This window comes from Manihot esculenta, chromosome 16 (assembly GCF_001659605.2).
Source record: "Manihot esculenta cultivar AM560-2 chromosome 16, M.esculenta_v8, whole genome shotgun sequence".
NCBI lineage: Eukaryota > Viridiplantae > Streptophyta > Magnoliopsida > Malpighiales > Euphorbiaceae > Manihot > Manihot esculenta.
Genome location: NC_035176.2, coordinates 20,941,603 through 20,959,705, shown reverse-complemented (window position 1 = coordinate 20,959,705; position 18,103 = coordinate 20,941,603). Strand labels below are relative to the sequence as shown.

Genomic DNA, 18,103 nt, shown 5'->3' with positions numbered 1-18,103 from the left:
TACCGTCCGCTGGAATCTCGGATGTCGGAAGCCTCTAGTAGGGTAAAACCATGTTTTTATAAAATGTTTTAATGTGTTTTATGTTTTAAGCATGAAAGAAAATGAGTTTTTGCATGGAAATAGCATTGGAGGAAAACTCAGGTTCGGCCACCGAACCTCAAGTTCGGCCGCCGAACATGCATGCGTTGCGATTGTGCTTTAGGCCCCCGAAAGCATAAGTGAGGGAAGTCCAGGTTCGGCCGCCGAACCCCAAGTTCGACCGCCGAACATGGCATGCATGCGGAGGCACATTCGGCCCCCGAACGTGGTCTGGCCCCCGAAAGGAGACTTTCGTCTCTGTCTGGGAGTTTCGGCCGCCGAAGGTGCCGCCGAACCTGCCTGACTTTCGGCCGCCGAACCTGCCGCCGAAAGTGCCCTGTCCAGGCCTCCTTTGCATGATTTTGTATGGTTGTTTCATGATGTTTTAGGGGGTTTTTGGGGAGTAGTTTATAGTTATGTTCAGGTATGTTTGGTCCCTCATTTGAGTCCACCTGTGTAGGTTCGGACCCGAGGAACCGAGGACCCCAGCAGTGAGTTCAGCTGCTTCGGTGTTGTCAGAGTCAGCCAGAGGTGAGTGGAACTAAACCTAATCTTTTAAATTAAATGTTTTATCATGTTTCATGCATCATGATTATGCAATAGGATGATTCCATTAGTTTTCACGAATATGCCGCATTGCATCGATTGTTGTTGATGTGGGTGAATGTTGGATGACCCAATTAGTCCAAGACAGGAAGACTAGGACCCCATTCTACGGCCTGGCACAGAGTAAGGAAAGACCAGGACCCCATTCTACGGCCTGGCACGGTTATGGGACTCGAAGACCAGGAGCCCAGAGAAGGCCCTGGGATAATGGTAAGTAATGTATGTATGACAGGAAGACCAGGACCCCATGCTACGGCCTGGCACAGAGTTAACTTGGACTAATTGGTGACAAGTTCACCCAACCCTTATGTGAATTGTCTGTATTATGATGCATTTCATTGGAGCATAGTGTTAATATGTTTTATAGTCCTACTCATTGGGCTTTTAGCTCACCCCTCTCCCTTTACCCCCAGGCTTGCAAGTACGGTATAGTGCGGGAGTCCGGATAGAGTAAAGAAGTCATGTTTATGTAATAGCTAGCAATGGACATGATCGAATTGTAATGTAATGTCTTAAGTACAGTATAGTTATGTAATGATGTTTATGGATGATTAGAGGTGTGCTTGACCATAGATGTTGTAATCCCTTTTAATACATGATCTTGGTTATTTTATGATGTTTATGTAAACCAATTCAACATATGTTGTGTCACCCATTGGGGGCACTGATGAGATCCCACTGAGGGATCAATGTTATGATTATGTTAAGTATATGTATATGCACAGGTTGAGTTTGGTTGATGTACATGGAAAGAAAAGTTTTAATTTTTATGTATGTTGTTGATCATGTATGGGATTAAGCAGGTTCACAGGATGCATGTTAGGCTTGCTACGGGTCCCGGCGGCCTTAAGTCGACCCGGATCCTAGCGCCGGTAGCGGTTCGATTTTCGGGTCGTTACACTTGCAGTACATCTTGAGTCAGAGGGAGTTAAACCTGAGGCAGAGAAGATGGGTAGAACTGCTTAGTGATTATGATTGCAAAATTCAGTACCATCCGGGTAAGGCAAATGTTGTGACAGATGCCCTAAGCCGGAAGTCACTTGGCAGTCTATCCCATATTACAGCAGAGAGGAGACCGGTGGTGAGGGAGTTCAATAAGCTCTTTGATGAAGGGCTGCAGTTGGAGTTGTCTGGTACAGGTGCTTTGATAGCCCAGATGAGAATGACACCCGTGTTTCTGGAGCAGGTAGCTCAGAAACAGCATGAGGACCCAGAGTTAGTGAAAATTGTCAGGACTGTTCAGTCAGGTAAGAATGAAGAGTTCAGATTTGACAGTAAGGGGATCCTCCACTACGGGAGCAGGTTATGTGTGCCAGATGACGTGAGTCTGAAGGGTGACATTATGAGGGAAGCTCATAATGCCAGCTGTAGTGTTCATCCTGGAGCCACCAAAATGTATCATTGGCCAGCTATGAAAAGAGAAGTGGCACAGTTCGTGTTCGCCTGCGAGGTATGTCAGAGGGTGAAGCTGGAACATCAGAAGCCGGCTAGAATGCTTAACCCACTATCGATTCCAGAGTGGAAATGGGAGAATATAGCTATGGATTTTGTGGTGGGGTTACCGGCAGCGTCCAACAGATTAGACTCCATATGGGTGATTGTGGATAGACTGACCAAATCTGCTCACTTCATCCCTGTCAGAAGTAGCTATTCTGTAGACAAATTGGCGCAGGTGTTTGTTGATGAGGTGGTCAGGCTGCATGGGGCTCCTATTTCAATAGTGTCAGATAGAGGACCCCAGTTTATCTCCAGGTTTTGGCGGAGTCTGCAGAATGCTATGGGTACCAGGCTGGATTTTAGCACTGCTTTCCATCCACAGACGGACGAACAGTCAGAGAGGACCATCCAGACAATTGAAGATATGCTCAGAATGTGTGTGCTAGATTTTGGCAGTTCTTGGAGGCAACATCTACCCTTGGTGGAGTTTGCCTATAATAACAGCTATCATGCTAGCATCGGGATGGCTCCATATGAAGCTTTGTATGGAAGGAAGTGCAGGTCACCTGTCTGCTGGGAGGAAGTTGGAGAAAGGGCCTTAGCAGGGCCTGAGCTAGTAGAGATCACCAACATGTTAGTACCCATCATCAGAGAGAGAATTAGAACTGCGGTGAGCAGGCAAAAGAGTTATGCAGATGTCCGCAGGAAGCAGGTAGAGTTTTAGGAGGGAGATTTGGTGTTGCTCAAGGTGTCTCCTATGAAAGGGGTGATTCGTTTTGGGAAGAAAGGTAAGCTAGTTCCACGGTACATCGGACCCTTTGAAATCTTGCAAAAGATTGGGAATATATTGTACAAGTTAGACTTACCTGCATCAATGGAAAGAATCCATCTGGTTTTCCATGTTTCTATGTTACGGAAGTTCGTGTCAGATCCGGACAAGGTTCTTAGTGAGCCTGATGTGAAGATCTTAGGAGATCTCACCTATGTTGAGCAGCCAGTGCGGATCCTTGACACGCAAATCAGAAAGTTGAGGAACGAGGAAATCTCGATGGTGAAAGTCCTTTGGAATCACCATAATGTAGAAGAATGTACCTGGGAGACACGGGAGTCTATGCTCCAGCAATACCCTCATCTCTTTTAAGGTTAGTATTTATGTGGTTTTGTGTGTTATGCTTGTTTGGCGAACATTCGGGGATGAATGTTCTTAAGGGGGGGAGAATGTAATACCCGGCTAGACCCCAGCATCGGAATTTCTATTTTCCGGTGGAATCTCGAATGTCGGAAACCTCTAGAAGGGTAAAATGTATTTTTCTAAAATGTTTTCATGTGTTTTAAGGTTTTAAGTAAGAAAGAAATTGAGTTTTTGAAAGAAAAGTGCCTTGGAAGGAAATTCATGTTCGGCCGCCGAACCCCATGTTCGGCCGCCAAACGTTGGTGACTTTAGGGAGCACCTTTGGCCCCCGAAGGTGGTCTAGCCAGCCACCTATAAAAGGCCCCATGTCCGAAAATGGACGAGTTTTCTTCCCCATTTTTGGGCAAAGGTGAGTCCATGCCCTTCCTGTAACAACCCGGAAACCGGACCGTTACCGGCGCTAGGATCCAGATCGACATAAGGCCGCCGGGACCCGTAGCAAGCCTAACATACATCCTGTTACTTGGTAAAGTCCCATACCTGATCAAACATTTCATAAAAATTTTTCAAACTTTACATTTTTCCCAACTTGACCTGTACATGTACTATAACCATAACATAAAAACCTTCTTTTACTGGAGCCCTCATCAAATGCTCCAATTGGGTCAACATTACATACCTCAAGCTTGGATTACATCCGATGAACCAAAACCTAACCTATGCATGCCTCAAGACCATAAGCATAAGACCTCCACTAGAGTCCTCCTCAATTACTCTAGCGTGGTAAACATCGCATGCCACAAGTTTGATTCATACACAACTCAACATTCAAAATATTTCATACATCAGGTACTAAAAAGGGATTAACCAAGCCTTAGGGCCAAGCACAACACTAATCCATAAACATGACTCTACTTTACGTTACATTACATTACATTATCTTGTAATACATTATATCAATTTACATTACATGTCCACACTAAAACACTAATCTATTACATAAGCATGACATTTACCCTTGACGTCTTCCTGGACTACCTCTGACCTGCAAACCTGAGGGTTAGGGGAAAAAGGGTGAGCTAAAAAGCCCAGTGAGCAGAACTAAAAACTATTAAGTAAAACATGCCATCATGAAATGCATCACATCACAGCAAATCACATCAAGGATGGACTTGTCACCTATAGCCCTCTACAAATCTAATCGTGCCAGAACGTAGAATGGGTCCTAGTCTTTCACTTAAACACAACATTCCAAGGTGCTAGGGACGTAGAATGGGTCTTTCTGGACTTTTCTCTTACATAGTGCCAGGGACGTAGAATGGGTCTTCCTGGACTTCCGTACCGTATCATATCATATCATGTCATCTCATCTCATATTGAGGACTAAGGATCATCCAATATCCATCCACATCATCATCATATTATGCAATGCATCATATTCGTGAATTCTAATGCAAACAACCTATAATAACATGGCATTCGTGATGCATGATCATGCTAAAAGTTTCATTAATTTAAAAGCATCGTTCTGTTCTACTCACCTCTAGCAGACGCTGGACTGACTCTGCAACAACTAACTCTGCTGACCTCCTCGGTCCCTCGGGTCTGAACCTATACAGGTGGACTCAAATGAGGTGCCAAACACACTCTAAACAACTCATAAATAATTCCCCAAAAACTCCCTAAAACATCCTCAAAACATACATAGAAAACACCCAAGAAAGGGCTGGATAGGGCACTTTCGGCGGCCGAAGGTCCCTTCCAGAGCCGAAAGCCATACAGGTTCGGGGGCATTTTCGGCGGCCGAAGTCCCTCTCCATATCCGAAAGTCAGGCACTTTCGGCGGCACCTTCGGCGGCCGAAAGTCTGCTCCAGATCTAAAACTCAACTTTCGGGGGCAAGGTTAGGCGGCCAAACCATGCATCCATAGGCAGGTTCGGCGGCCGAAACTACCTTCGGCGGCCGAACCTGAGTTCATCCAGAACTCAGCCTCATATGCATACAAGCCTTCCGAACCTTCCAAACACCCAAACCAACCCAAAACCTTATATGCTCTCTCCCAAACATGCATACACACTCCCACAAGTATATAGGGCATAAACTAACTTAAACCCCAACACAAACATCACATAACATACATTGGGCACAAAACTCACATAAACCCTAACATGCATATCTACCCATACTCAAGCATTAAAACTTCCTTAAACTTACTTAAAACTTTATTAAACATAAAGGAGAGCAAGGACCTACACTTACCTTTTGAAGATCGAGGGTTGGTGCGATCCCTAACTCGAAGATGGGAGAAAACAAACTCCTTAGGTCTCCAAACTCTCAAAACCTTCATCAAAGCTTAAAAACTTCAAAATCCAAAAGGAAACTCATAAAAACGTGAAGGATTTGAAGAAAGAACATGAAATCAGCCAAAGGAGGACATGAACACACCTGAGCTCGAGAATGGGGAGAAAACTCGCCCATTTTCGGTTTGAGGGCCTTTTATAAGTGGCCGGTCAACCACCTTCGGCGGCCTAAGCTGCTTCCACAACTTCGCCACCTTCGGCAGCATAACGTGCACCCTAAACTATCCCATGTTCGGCGGCCGAACTTGAGGTTCGGCGGCTGAACCTGGTTTCTTCCCTCAAAGCCTTCGGAGGCCTAAAGCACTCCCGAAGCAGCCCCATGTTCGGCGGCCGAACCTGGGTCCTTCCTCTTTGGCCTAATTCTTTTCAAAACTCATTTCTTTTCCATTTAAAACCATAAAATCAAGTGAAAACATTTTAGAAAACACACTTTACCCCTCTAGAAGACTCTGGCATCTTCAGAATTTCAGATTCCAATAGAGATTCCGCCGGAAGGTAGGGATTCCGATGCCGGAATCTAGTCGGGTATTACATTCTTCCCCCCTTTAAGAACATTCATCCTCGAATGTTCAAACAAACAGGCATTCACAAATCATAGCATCAGGCATACATAAACAAGCAAGCAAACAAGCAAGCAAAACCTAAAAACTTCTCTCCTAAAAGAGACTCAGGTACCGCTGGAGTATAAACTCCCGGATCTCCTAGGCACACTCTTCGATGTTGTGGTGATTCCAAAGGACTTTCACCATCAGGATTTCCTTGTTCCTTAGCTTTCTGATCTGGGTGTCTAGGATCTGCACCGGCTGCTCAACATAGGTGAGATCTCCAAGGATCTCCACATCAGGCTCACTAAGAACCTTGCCCTGATCCGACACGAACTTTCGTAACATGGAAACATAGAAAATCGGATGGATTGTCTCTATTGAAGCAGGTAAGTCCAACTTGTACGATACATTCCCAATCTTTTGCAAGATTTCAAAGGGTCCGATGTACCGTGGAGCTAGCTTACCTTTCTTCCCGAACCGAATCACCCCTTTCATCGGAGACACTTTGAGCAATACCAAATCCCCCTCCTAAAACTCTACTTGCCTTCTGCGGATATCTGCATAACTCTTTTGCCTGCTCATAGCAGTCTTGATCCTTTCTCTGATAATTGGTACTACTCTGCTGGTGATCTCTACTAGCTCAGGCCCTGCTCAGGCCCTGCCAAGGCCCTTTCTCCAACTTCCTCCCAGCAGACAGGTGACCTGCACTTCCTTCCATACAAAGCTTCATATGGAGCCATCCCTATGCTAGCATGATAGCTGTTATTGTAGGCAAACTCCACCAAGGATAGATGCTGCCTCCAAGAACCGCCAAAATCTAGCACACACATTCTAAGCATATCTTCTATGGTCTGGATGGTCTTCTCTGATTGGCCGTCCGTCTGAGGATGGAAAGCAGTGCTAAAATCCAACCTGGTACCCATAGCGTTCTGCAGACTTCGCCAAAACCTGGAGGTGAACTGGGGTCCTCTATCAGACACTATTGAAACAGGAACCCCATGCAACCTGACAACCTCATCAACATACACTTGCGCCAACTTATCCACAGAATAGCCACTCCTGACTGGGATGAAGTGAGCAGATTTAGTCAGTCTGTCCACAATCACCCATATGGAGTCCAATCTGTTGGATGTCGCCGGTAACCCCACCACGAAGTCCATAGCTATATTCTCCCATTTCCACTCTGGGATCGGCAGTGGGTTAAGCATTCCAGCCGACTTCTGATGTTCCAGCTTCACCCTCTGACATACTTCGCAGGCTGACACGAACTGTGCCACTTCTTTCTTCATAGCTGGCCACCAATAAACTCTCTTCAGATCCTGATACATCTTGGTGGCTCCAGGGTGAACACTGTATCTGGCATTATGAGCTTCCCTCATAATGTCTCCCTTCAGACCCACGTCATCTGGTACACATAATCTATTTCCATAGCGGAGGATCCCCTTGCTGTCAAATCTAAACTCATCATTCTTGCCTGACTGAGCCAGGCAATTTTTCACTAACTCTGGGTCCTCATGCTGTTTTTGAGCCACCTGCTCCAGAAACACAAGTGTCACTCTCATCTGGGCTATCAAAGCACCTGTACCAGACAACTCCAACTGCAAACCTTCGTTAATGAACTTATGAAACTCCCTCACCACCGATCTCCTCTCTGCTGTGATATGGGACAAACTGCCAAGTGATTTCCAGCTTAGGGCATCTGCCACAACATTTGCCTTACCCGGATGGTACTGAATCTTGCAATCATAGTCACTAAGCAGTTCTACCCATCTTCTCTGCCTCAAGTTCAACTCTCTCTAACAACTGACATTGAGGCTAGTTCCCCAACCTGACTGCTAAACTCTCAACAAGAGCTCGAACCCTCTGACACCCCTCCTACGCACCCTATGAGCCTGACAAGCTGACATCAAACCTCTAGGCATCCTTACCCTGTCCCCTCCGCAGACTACCTCTGACCCATCCTGTCCTCTGAACCTGACTACCTTGTCTCTACAGCCCAAGGTAGCACCACGAGTAGAAAAACCAATCCATCCCTAGAATGACGTCCAGACAGTCAAGTCTAGGACCTCAAAGTCGGGTGGAAGGTATCTACCGTCAACTGATACTGAACTGAACCGGCAGACTAACTCTGCCACAGATGGATCACACTCGGGTCCACTGACCTCGAGAGGACACTCTAGCCTAGAAGTTATCAACCCAACCCAACCCCTCTACGGCTCATGGAGTAACAAAAGAAAGAGGACCACCAGGGTTCACAAAAGCATACACATCAGAACAAACAAAAGTGAGCGTACCTGGCACCACTGTGTTCGATATGTTTGCCTCCTGCTAAGCTTGGGTGAAGATCCGAGCTGGAGCTGATGGACCTTCTCCACGGGAACCTGAGGAATAAGGGGCTGACCCTCTCCCTCCACCTCTAACCTGTAACATGGCTGGTGCTACTGGCTGAGCTGCTCTACCTGAAGTTGCCCGCTGGAATTGAGCCAACCAGGGTGCAGTGGGACACTCACGTACCATGTGCCCTGCCTGACCGCATCTAAAACATAGATTAGTCCCAATCAGACAGACTCCCTTGTGCGGTCTTCCGCACCTCAAGCATCTTGAATTGCCTGAGCCAGAGCTTGAGCCACCACCAAAACCCAGACGAGCCACCACCAAAACCCAGACTAGCCTTCAACCTCTTCCAGAACTTACTCTTCTTCGACCTTCTGAGGCCTCTGTCCCCCTTCTTAGGGGTTTTCCACCACTTTACTCCTCTTGAGGCGGCTGTACTCAAAATGGAGGGATCAATCCCTCCTGAACCCGAGATTCTGGAATCCTGGGTCTGAGCATCTTCTTGAGACTCTCCCATGCCTTCCTCAAAGAGGTTAACCTCCAGGCTGACGTCTCTTCTCTGAACATTCATCTCTACTTCTCTTGCATCAGCTGACATTCTCCTTAGATCCATTCCTTCTCTGCTTACATCAAAAGACCTTCCAGGGTCCCTTGATGTTCCCCATCTGCCGACTCTACACGAATGCGCTCTTAGCAGAGCAGAGGGAAAGGTGTCCATACCTTCCCTCTCCAACGGAACTCCAGTCGATTCCACAGATCGACGAGTGCCTCACATCCTGACTCCTCTGAAGAACAACACGCAAGCATACCAACAATCATTAGTATCATACGGTTCATGTGGAAACACATGAACCTGCATCACATACATCACATACATAGCATATCATCAATGCACATGCATAAAATCATGGCATTTCACATCATCATTCATAGAAGACAAGACTCTACATCCTATCCTAGTGGACATGATTTTCCTATTGTGCTTGCCCTCCTAGAACATCTATGAGCCCGACACTCTCTACGTTCGACCATATGAACCTAGGGCTCTGATACCAATCTATAACGACTCAGAAACCAGACCGTTACCGGCGCTAGGATCCAGATCGGCATAAGGCCGCCGAGACCTGTAGAAAGCCTAACATACATCCTGTTACCTGGTAAAGTCCCATACCTGATCAAACATTTCATAAAATTTTTTCAAACTTTACATTTTTCCCAACTTGACCTGTACATGTACTATAACCATAACATAAAAACCCCCTTTTACTGGAGCCCTCATCAAATGCTCCAATTGGGTCAACATTACATACCTCAAGCTTGAATCACATCCGATGAACCAAAACCTAACCTGTGCATGCCTCAAGACCATAAGCATAAGACCTCCACTAGAGTCCTCCTCAATTACTCTAGCGTGGTAAACATCGCATGCCACAAGTTTGATTCATACACAACTCAACATTCAAAACATTTCATACATCAGGTACTAAAAAGGGATTAACCAAGCCTTAGGGCCAAGCACAACATTAATCCATAAACATGACTCTACTTTACGTTACATTACATTACATTATCTTGTAATACATTATATCAATTTACATTACATGTCCACACTAAAACACTAATCTATTACATAAGCATGACATTTACCCTTGACGTCTTCCTGGACTACCTCTGACCTGCAAACCTGGAGGTTAGGGAAAAAGGGGTGAGCTAAAAAGCCCAGTGAGCAGAACTATAAACTATTAAGTAAAACATGCCATCATGAAATGCATCACATCACAGAAAATTACGTCAAGGATGGACTTGTCACCTATAGCCCTCTACAAATCTAATCGTGCCAGAACGTAGAATGGGTCTTGGTCTTTCACTTAAACACAACATTCCAAGGTGCCAGGGACGTAGAATGGGTCTTCCTGGACTTTTCTCTTACATAGTGCCAGGGACGTAGAATGGGTCTTCCTGGACTTTTCTCTTACATAGTGCCAGGGACGTAGAATGGGTCTTTCTGGACTTCCGTACCGTATCATATCATATCATGTCATCTCATCTCATATTGAGGGCTAAGGATCATCCAATATCCATCCACATCATCATCATATTATGCAATGCAACATATTCGTGAATTCTAATGCAAACAACCTATAATAACATGGCATTCGTGATGCATGATCATGCTAAAAGTTTCATTAATTTAAAAGCATCGTTCTGTTCTACTCACCTCTGGCAGACGCTGGACTGACTCTATAACAACTAACTCTGCTGGCCTCCTCAGTCCCTCGGGTCCGAACCTACACAGGTGGACTCAAATGAGGTGCCAAACACATTCTAAACAACTCATAAACAATTCCCCAAAAACCCCCTAAAACATCCTCAAAACATACATAGAAAACACCCAAGAAAGGGCTGGACAGGGAACTTTTGGCAGCACTTTCGGCGGCCGAAGGTCCTTTCCAGAGCCGAAAGCCATACAGGTTTGGGGGCACTTTCGGCGGCCGAAGTCCCTCTCCAGATCTGAAAGTCAGGCACTTTCGGTGACACCTTCGGCGGCTGAAAGTCTGCTCCAGATTCAAAACTCAACTTTTGGGGGCAAGGGTAGGTGGCCAAACCATGCATCCACAGGTAGGTTCGGCGGCCGAACCTGAGTTCATCCAGAACTCAGCCTCATATGCATACAAGCCTTCCAAAACTTCCAAACACCCAAACCAACCCAAAACCTTACATGCTCTCTCCCAAACATGCATACACACTCCCACAAGTATATAGGGCATAAACTAACTTAAACCCCAACACAAACATCACATAACATACATTGGGCACAAAACTCACATAAACCCTAACATGCATATCTACCCATACTCAAGCATTAAAACATCCTTAAACGTACTTAAAACTTTATTAAACATAAAGGAGAGCAAGGATCTACACTTACCTCTTGAAGATCGAGGGTTGGTGCGATCCCTAACTCAGAGATGGGAGAAAACAAACTCCTTGGGTCTCCAAACTCTTAAAACCTTGATCAAAGCTTAAAAACTTCAAAACCCAAAAGGAAACTGATAAAAAAGTGAAGGATTTGAAGAAAGAACATGAAATCAGCCAAAGGAGGACATGAACACACCTGAGCTCGAGAATAGGGAGAAAACTCGCCCATTTTCGGTTTGAGGGCCTTTTATAGGTGGCCGGTCAACCACCTTCGGCGGCCTAAGCTGCTTTCACAACTTCGCCACCTTCGGCAGCCTAACGTGCCCCCTAAACTATCCCATGTTCGGCCGAACATGGTTTCTTCCCTCAAAGCCTTCGGAGGCCTAAAGCACTCCCGAAGCAGCCCCATGTTCGGCGACCGAACTTAAGGTTCGGCGGCCGAACCTGGGTCCTTCCTCCTTGGCCTAATTCTTTTCAAAACTTATTTCTTTTCCATTTAAAACCATAAAATCAAGTGAAAACATTTTAGAAAACACACTTGACCCCTTTAGAAGACTCTGGCATCTTCAGAATTCCAGATTCCAACGGAGATTCCGCTGGAAGGTAGGGATTCCGATGCCAGAATCCAGCCGGGTATTACACTTCCATGGTTAGTTTTGGTGATTTCCTTCCAATCATTCATGTTTTTTATGAGTTTTAACTTGGTTTTGAAGATTTTGAGCAAAGAATGAAGTTTTGAAGCTTGGAGACCCCGGAGCTCGATTTCTCCCATCTCCGAGTTTGGATCGCCTCTCCTCTCGATTTTCAAGAGGTAAGTGGGTATCCTACCTTTCTTTTATGTTTTGAATAAGTTTTGAGAGGTTTTAAGGGGGTTTTATGCATGATTAGAGTAGTGGTAAATGTTAGGGTTTATGTGAGTCAAATGATGAAATGTATGTTTATTGTATGCTATATGTTGTTGTTTGTTGGGGTATAGGATAGTTTGAGACCCCTATATGCTTGTGTACATGTTTATGCATGTTTAGGAGTGTTGTGCATGAGTTTGGGAAGTTTGGGAGGCAAAATGTGCATGAGAGGCTTGAGTTTTCCCATTCTGGAAGAACTCAGGTTCGGCTGCCGAAGCCATGTTCGGCCGCCGAACCTGCCTGGGGAGGCAGTTCTGGCTGCCGAACCCTGCCCCTGAAAGTTTGGACTTTCGGCTCTAGAAGGGGGTTTCGGCCGCCGAACCAGCCCCCGAAGGTTGGCGAGTTTCGGCTCTGGAACCACTTTCGGCCGCCGAACCTGCCGCCGAAAGTGACTGAGTTTCGGCTCTGGAACCACTTTCGGCCGCCGAAAGTGCCTTGTTCAGCCTTTCTTTGCATTGTTTCTATGATTGTTTTAAGGTGTTTTAGGGAGTTTTTGGGGAGATGTTTAGAGTCATGTTAGTGTGTGTTTGGTCCCTTATTTGAGTCCACCTGTGTAGATTCGGACCCGAGGAACCGAAGACCCCAGTAGTGAGGTAGCTGCTTCAGAGTCTGTTCAGAGTCAGCTTGAGGTGAGTAGAATGGATCTTTATGTTTCAAAGTAAATAAATTTTGAGCATGTTTATGCATCACGATTGCCATGATATGTATTAGGTTGTTTTGCATTAGAATTCACGAATATGACGCATTGCATAATATGATGTAGATGTGGATGGATGTTGGAAGATCCATTGGCCCTTGATATGATATGACATGATATGATATGGTATGGAAGTCCAGGACGAGGCCCATTCTACGCCCCTGGCACAGAGTAAGAGAAAGACCAGGTCGAGGCCCATTCTACGCCCCTGGCACTATTAGAATGTTATGTTATGTGATGCTATGTTAAGAGAAAGTCCAGGTCGAGGCCCAGTCTTCGCCCTTGGCATATTGGATATGGTAGAGGGTCATTGGTGACAAGTCCATCCTTGATGTGAATTGTTTGTGATGTGATGCATTCCGTGAAAGCATATGTTTTGATATATTATTTCACTATTCTGCTCACTGGGCTCTAGTAGCTCACCCCTTTCCCTTAACCCCCAGGTTTGCAGGTTCGGGATAGACGAGGAGGTCAACAAGAGTAAAGGCATAGTGTATGTAATAGTTAGTTGTGGACATGAAGAATAATGTAATGTATTGTAAGATATTGTTTAAATTTGTATTGAGGATTAGTATTGTGCTTGACCCTAGAGTTTATGGTTAATCCCTTTTGATACATGATCTTTATGTAATGTTTTAATGTATTTGTTGTAAACCAAGCTTGATGTATGTAATGTTGACCCAGCTAGAGCATTTGATGAGGGCTCTAGTGTGGGATTTTTATGTATCCAGTGTTAGTGCATGCACAGGTCGAGCTTGGTGGATGGAAAGTTTAAAATTTTTATGTAATTGTATGATCATGTATGGGATTTATCAAGTATGTCAGGTTGTATGCTAGGCTTGCTACGGGTCCCGGCGACCTTAAGTCGATCTGGATCTTAGCGCCGGCAGCGGTCCGATTTCGGATCGTTACAGCATTATTTATCTATTAAAAATATAATTCAAAAATATTAACACTCTATTTGGATGGAAATAGAGTAAAGTTTTATATAGTAAGTTTTTTCATAGTTTTTTAACCTCAATACTCTTTTATTGTTTGGAAAGAAGATTTTTAAAAGTATTTGAATGTTTTTAACCTCAATAATCATTAAATGTTTGGAAAGAAGATTTTGGAAAAAGGATTGAAATTAAAGGTTTATTAAAATTAGAGGTTGTTTGAAAGTTTTTAAAAACCTCCAAAAACTTTATTTTAAAAGCTTTCGCTCGCTTTCAAACATAAGTTTAAAGTTTTTAAATTTTGAAAAACTTTCTATTACCTTAAAAATCTCTTTTTAAATAGAGGGTAAATCATTTAGTCATTTATATTAATTATTATATTTGTTTTAAATTTTTTTCAAAATCAAATTTTTAAATTTTTTTATATGTAAATATAAATTTTAATTTAATACTAATTTTTTTAAATATAAATATAAGGGAGGGAGTACCGTTTTAGTAGTAATTAAGTTATTTTTTGATAATTTGAGAGATAAATATTTTTATATTAAGGCTCAGTTTGTTTTTGAAAAATAATTTATATTTAAAAAATATTTTTCATGAAATATATTTTTTAATAATATAACTTATTTTTTATTATTTAATTTTAATTTAAAAAATAAAATTGATTAATAAATTTATATATAAAGATCTTAATAAAATTTTTAATGTATGAAAATGACTTTTTTTTAAAAAAAATATTTTTCTTAAAATAACTTTTTTTTTCTTTGATTAGAAAATTTTTGTTGATTAAATTTTCTAAATGTTCTAAATGCCAAAAATTTATAGAAAATATTTTCTTGAAAAATAGATTTTTTAAAACAAACAGAGCCTAATTTTTAAAAATTTTTATTCATAAATTTAAAATTTGAACGAATTATAAAAAAAAAAAAAGATGTGCTCATTATTTAATAATTTATTTTTCAGATGAAAAGGCTAGTCCAAGCCTATTTAGTGGAAGCTAAATGGTTCAACAAAAATTACACACCAACAGTAGATGAGTACATGAGCATTGCTCTATTATCTTGTGGTTATCCTTTGCTTACAATCACAGCATTTGTTGGAGTGGGAGACATTGCGACAACGGAGGCCTTTGATTGGGCTTCTAAAGATCCTAAGATTCTTCGAGCTGCATCGATGATTTGTAGACTCATGGATGACATTGTTTCGCATGAGGTATGTCACAATTGATATTCTCAATTCACTAACTAATCTTTTTTTTTAAATTATTATTTAATGTTTTTATTATAAAAAAAATCATTAATTGGATTTTTAATTTTAAAAATTATATTAAAATATTTTTAAAATTTTTTAAAAAAGTTTACTAATTGATTCATTCATTAATTTTATCTAGTAAAAATTAAAAAGAAATCTAAAATATTTTTAATTAATAACCAAAATTTAAAATATCCTTAATTATTTTTAATAAAAAAATATTAATTTTAAAAGGAAAATTCTCTCTGTCTTTTAGCATAAGAAATCACAATATTAATTATAAAAATCTAAGGCTAAAGATTAGCCGGTAAATTTTTTAAAAGTTCAGACTTATTTTAATAAATTTTTTAAAATCGATAATCAAATAATAAATTTTTTTATTATAAAATTTAAATAATAATTTATCTTTTTAATTTTTTATTTTTATAAATTCACCCAACACTATTATAGAAGAATTCTATCCGTTTTCGTACTTACCAAAATTAATTATTTAATTTCTATTTCTCAATCATTAGAAGATCTTTATATTATACATAATTAAATATTTAGTTTTTCTACTAAATAAAACATTAAATTTTAAAATTTAATCTGTAATTTTAATTATTCATATTATTTAATAATCATAAATTTAATTATTTATATTATTTAGTTCCCTTAACAAAAGTTAAAATTTTTTTACTAATATTTAATAATTAAAAGGTTTAAAATTTTATAAATATAAAATATTTTAATTAATTTTTTTTTAAAAAAATAAAGGTGGTCTAATTATTAGTTTGATGATACGTATACTACTGTACGGTAGAAGTGGAGATACCAAACAAGTCAAGACTGAACTCAAATGATTTGAGTTACTTTTTCAATTTAACACCATCAGATTTACAATTTTAAAATCAATATTAAAAATAAGCTAAATTAATTTATGGGTTAAACAATAATTAAATTATGGATTATTGCAGTTATAAATTTTTATTTTATTTTATTTTATTTTCTTTAAAAAAAATATGAATTTTTATAGTTTGAGCAAAAAAGATGACAAGTTAGTATCAGCTATTGAGTGCTATATGAAGCAAAATGTCATTTCACAACAAGAAGCGCGAGTTGAGTTTAATAAACAAATAGTTGATGCCTGAAAGGACATAAATGAGGAGTGCCTTAGACCATCTAATGTACTAATGCCTTTATTTATACGTGTGATTAATTTGGCACGTGTTATTGATTACTTTTATACAGATGGAGATGAGTATACTCATGTGGGAGAATTGATGAAAAGTTCTATCAAGTCTATGCTTATTGATTATGTGAAGATACTGTAAAAGTATATAAGACAATTACTTTTCTACTTATTTTATAATTAAATGAATGTACAAGTCTAGCGGGTAATGGGAATAAATGTTTAAAAAAAAATTATGCAGTTTCTCTCCTAATGGTGGACTTCATATATCTTCTGTTATGATTGCGAGATTGCATGTCTTCTACTTGGGCTATATTCGACATATTACCGATTTAATTAGCTGTTAATTATTTCACTAGTTATTAGTGGTTAATTGTTTGTTTATATGGTATTCTGTTCGGTACAAAATAAATATTGAATTAACTGTTAAATATAAAATGATAATAAAAAATATAAATAAATTTATAAATTTATAAAAAAAATAAAAGAATATATATAATTGTTAAAAAGATAAAATTAGTGGTTGTCCATCACTAAACATTTTGGAGAATAGCTTCAATATTCACTAGTTTAACCAATAAATATTACTATAAAATAGTAGTTATCAAATAATAAATAATAAAAATTATTTTTTTTACTCAATATAAATACTAAAAATTACCACTAAATACTGTTGTCAAATAGAGCCTTAATGTCTTTCCCCTTTATTAGATCTTTTTGGCTTCTATTTATCAACCTTCTTTATCACCTCCTTTTTTACATTTTCACCTTTCTTATTTGTATTTCTCATTATCATGTTGAGCCCAAATGTCCAAACGACTTAAATGAACTTATTAATATGATTGAATCTCTTAGTTGTGAAGAGCTTCTACTTCCTCTTACCCACTTTTAATAGCAAACTAGCTAGTAGCAAAGATTGTAGGTTGTAGAGAATATAGTCCTTAGATTCTCAAATTTACTCTAAGTAAAGCTTGAAAACATCATCTAAGTTTACAATTAATAGGAGTTCGAATGGGAGCTTAATTTTCTATTTTGAAGATATACATGAATCGGCGATGATGTGACTGGTTGCTTGATCGGTAATATCGCCAACTAATAGGTTAGTGATCCCGTGATCACACAGGCATGATGAGAATATGCAGAACTGTCCCTATTTAACAGTAACTTTGTATCGAGGCTCGCCTCATCCTGGGGAGGGCGAGTCTGGGTGAAGATTCAGGTGTTAAGATGCTCGAGTCTTCCATTTCTCGGGCAGGACCACATTACTTACTTATCAGATCCTTACCATGTGACCTCTGTCTCGTGGTGACAACTCATGGATTATTTTTTGTGCTTGTTATGTAGCATCAAAGGTCCCCCGTTGGTTTTTGATTCTTCAAATTCGAAAGAGATATATGTTCCCAAGATCTGGGGTATGTGGCCCACTAAAATTGGTCTTTCGTTGCTCATACCGTTTCACCTATCTAGCCCCACTATGATGACTGCTCTACTTATTGTGCTACATTTAAGGCTTGCTGCCAGAATCGTTTTTATAAGAGCCCATCTCCTTCCCCAAATAACACTTCTTACTTTCAACTGCAATCTTTTGCTTTTAGAAAAAACTCGGCCGCCTCTTCTTTTTCCTTTATACTTCCTACGGTAATTTCTGTTTTCTTCTTCTTCTTTAGAATGAACAGGAATACTTTCTCCTCTCTTACCTCTAGTGGGAGTTATGTTTCAAGCTCCTTCTCTGA

The 18,103-nt window shown here is 40.7% G+C and overlaps 1 protein-coding gene across 1 annotated transcript in view; it reads left to right on the top strand.

The window, feature by feature from the left end:
* The window catches only part of LOC122722087 (probable terpene synthase 2), a 45,371-nt gene extending 28,859 nt beyond the window's left edge, over window positions 1-16,512 (top strand). The window contains exons 2-3 of the mRNA XM_043951742.1: window positions 14,912-15,160; window positions 16,333-16,512. Coding sequence (XP_043807677.1) covers window positions 14,912-15,160; window positions 16,333-16,512 — 429 coding nt within the window. The remainder of the gene's footprint in view (window positions 1-14,911; window positions 15,161-16,332) is intronic.
* Window positions 16,513-18,103: the final 1,591 nt, after the last annotated feature.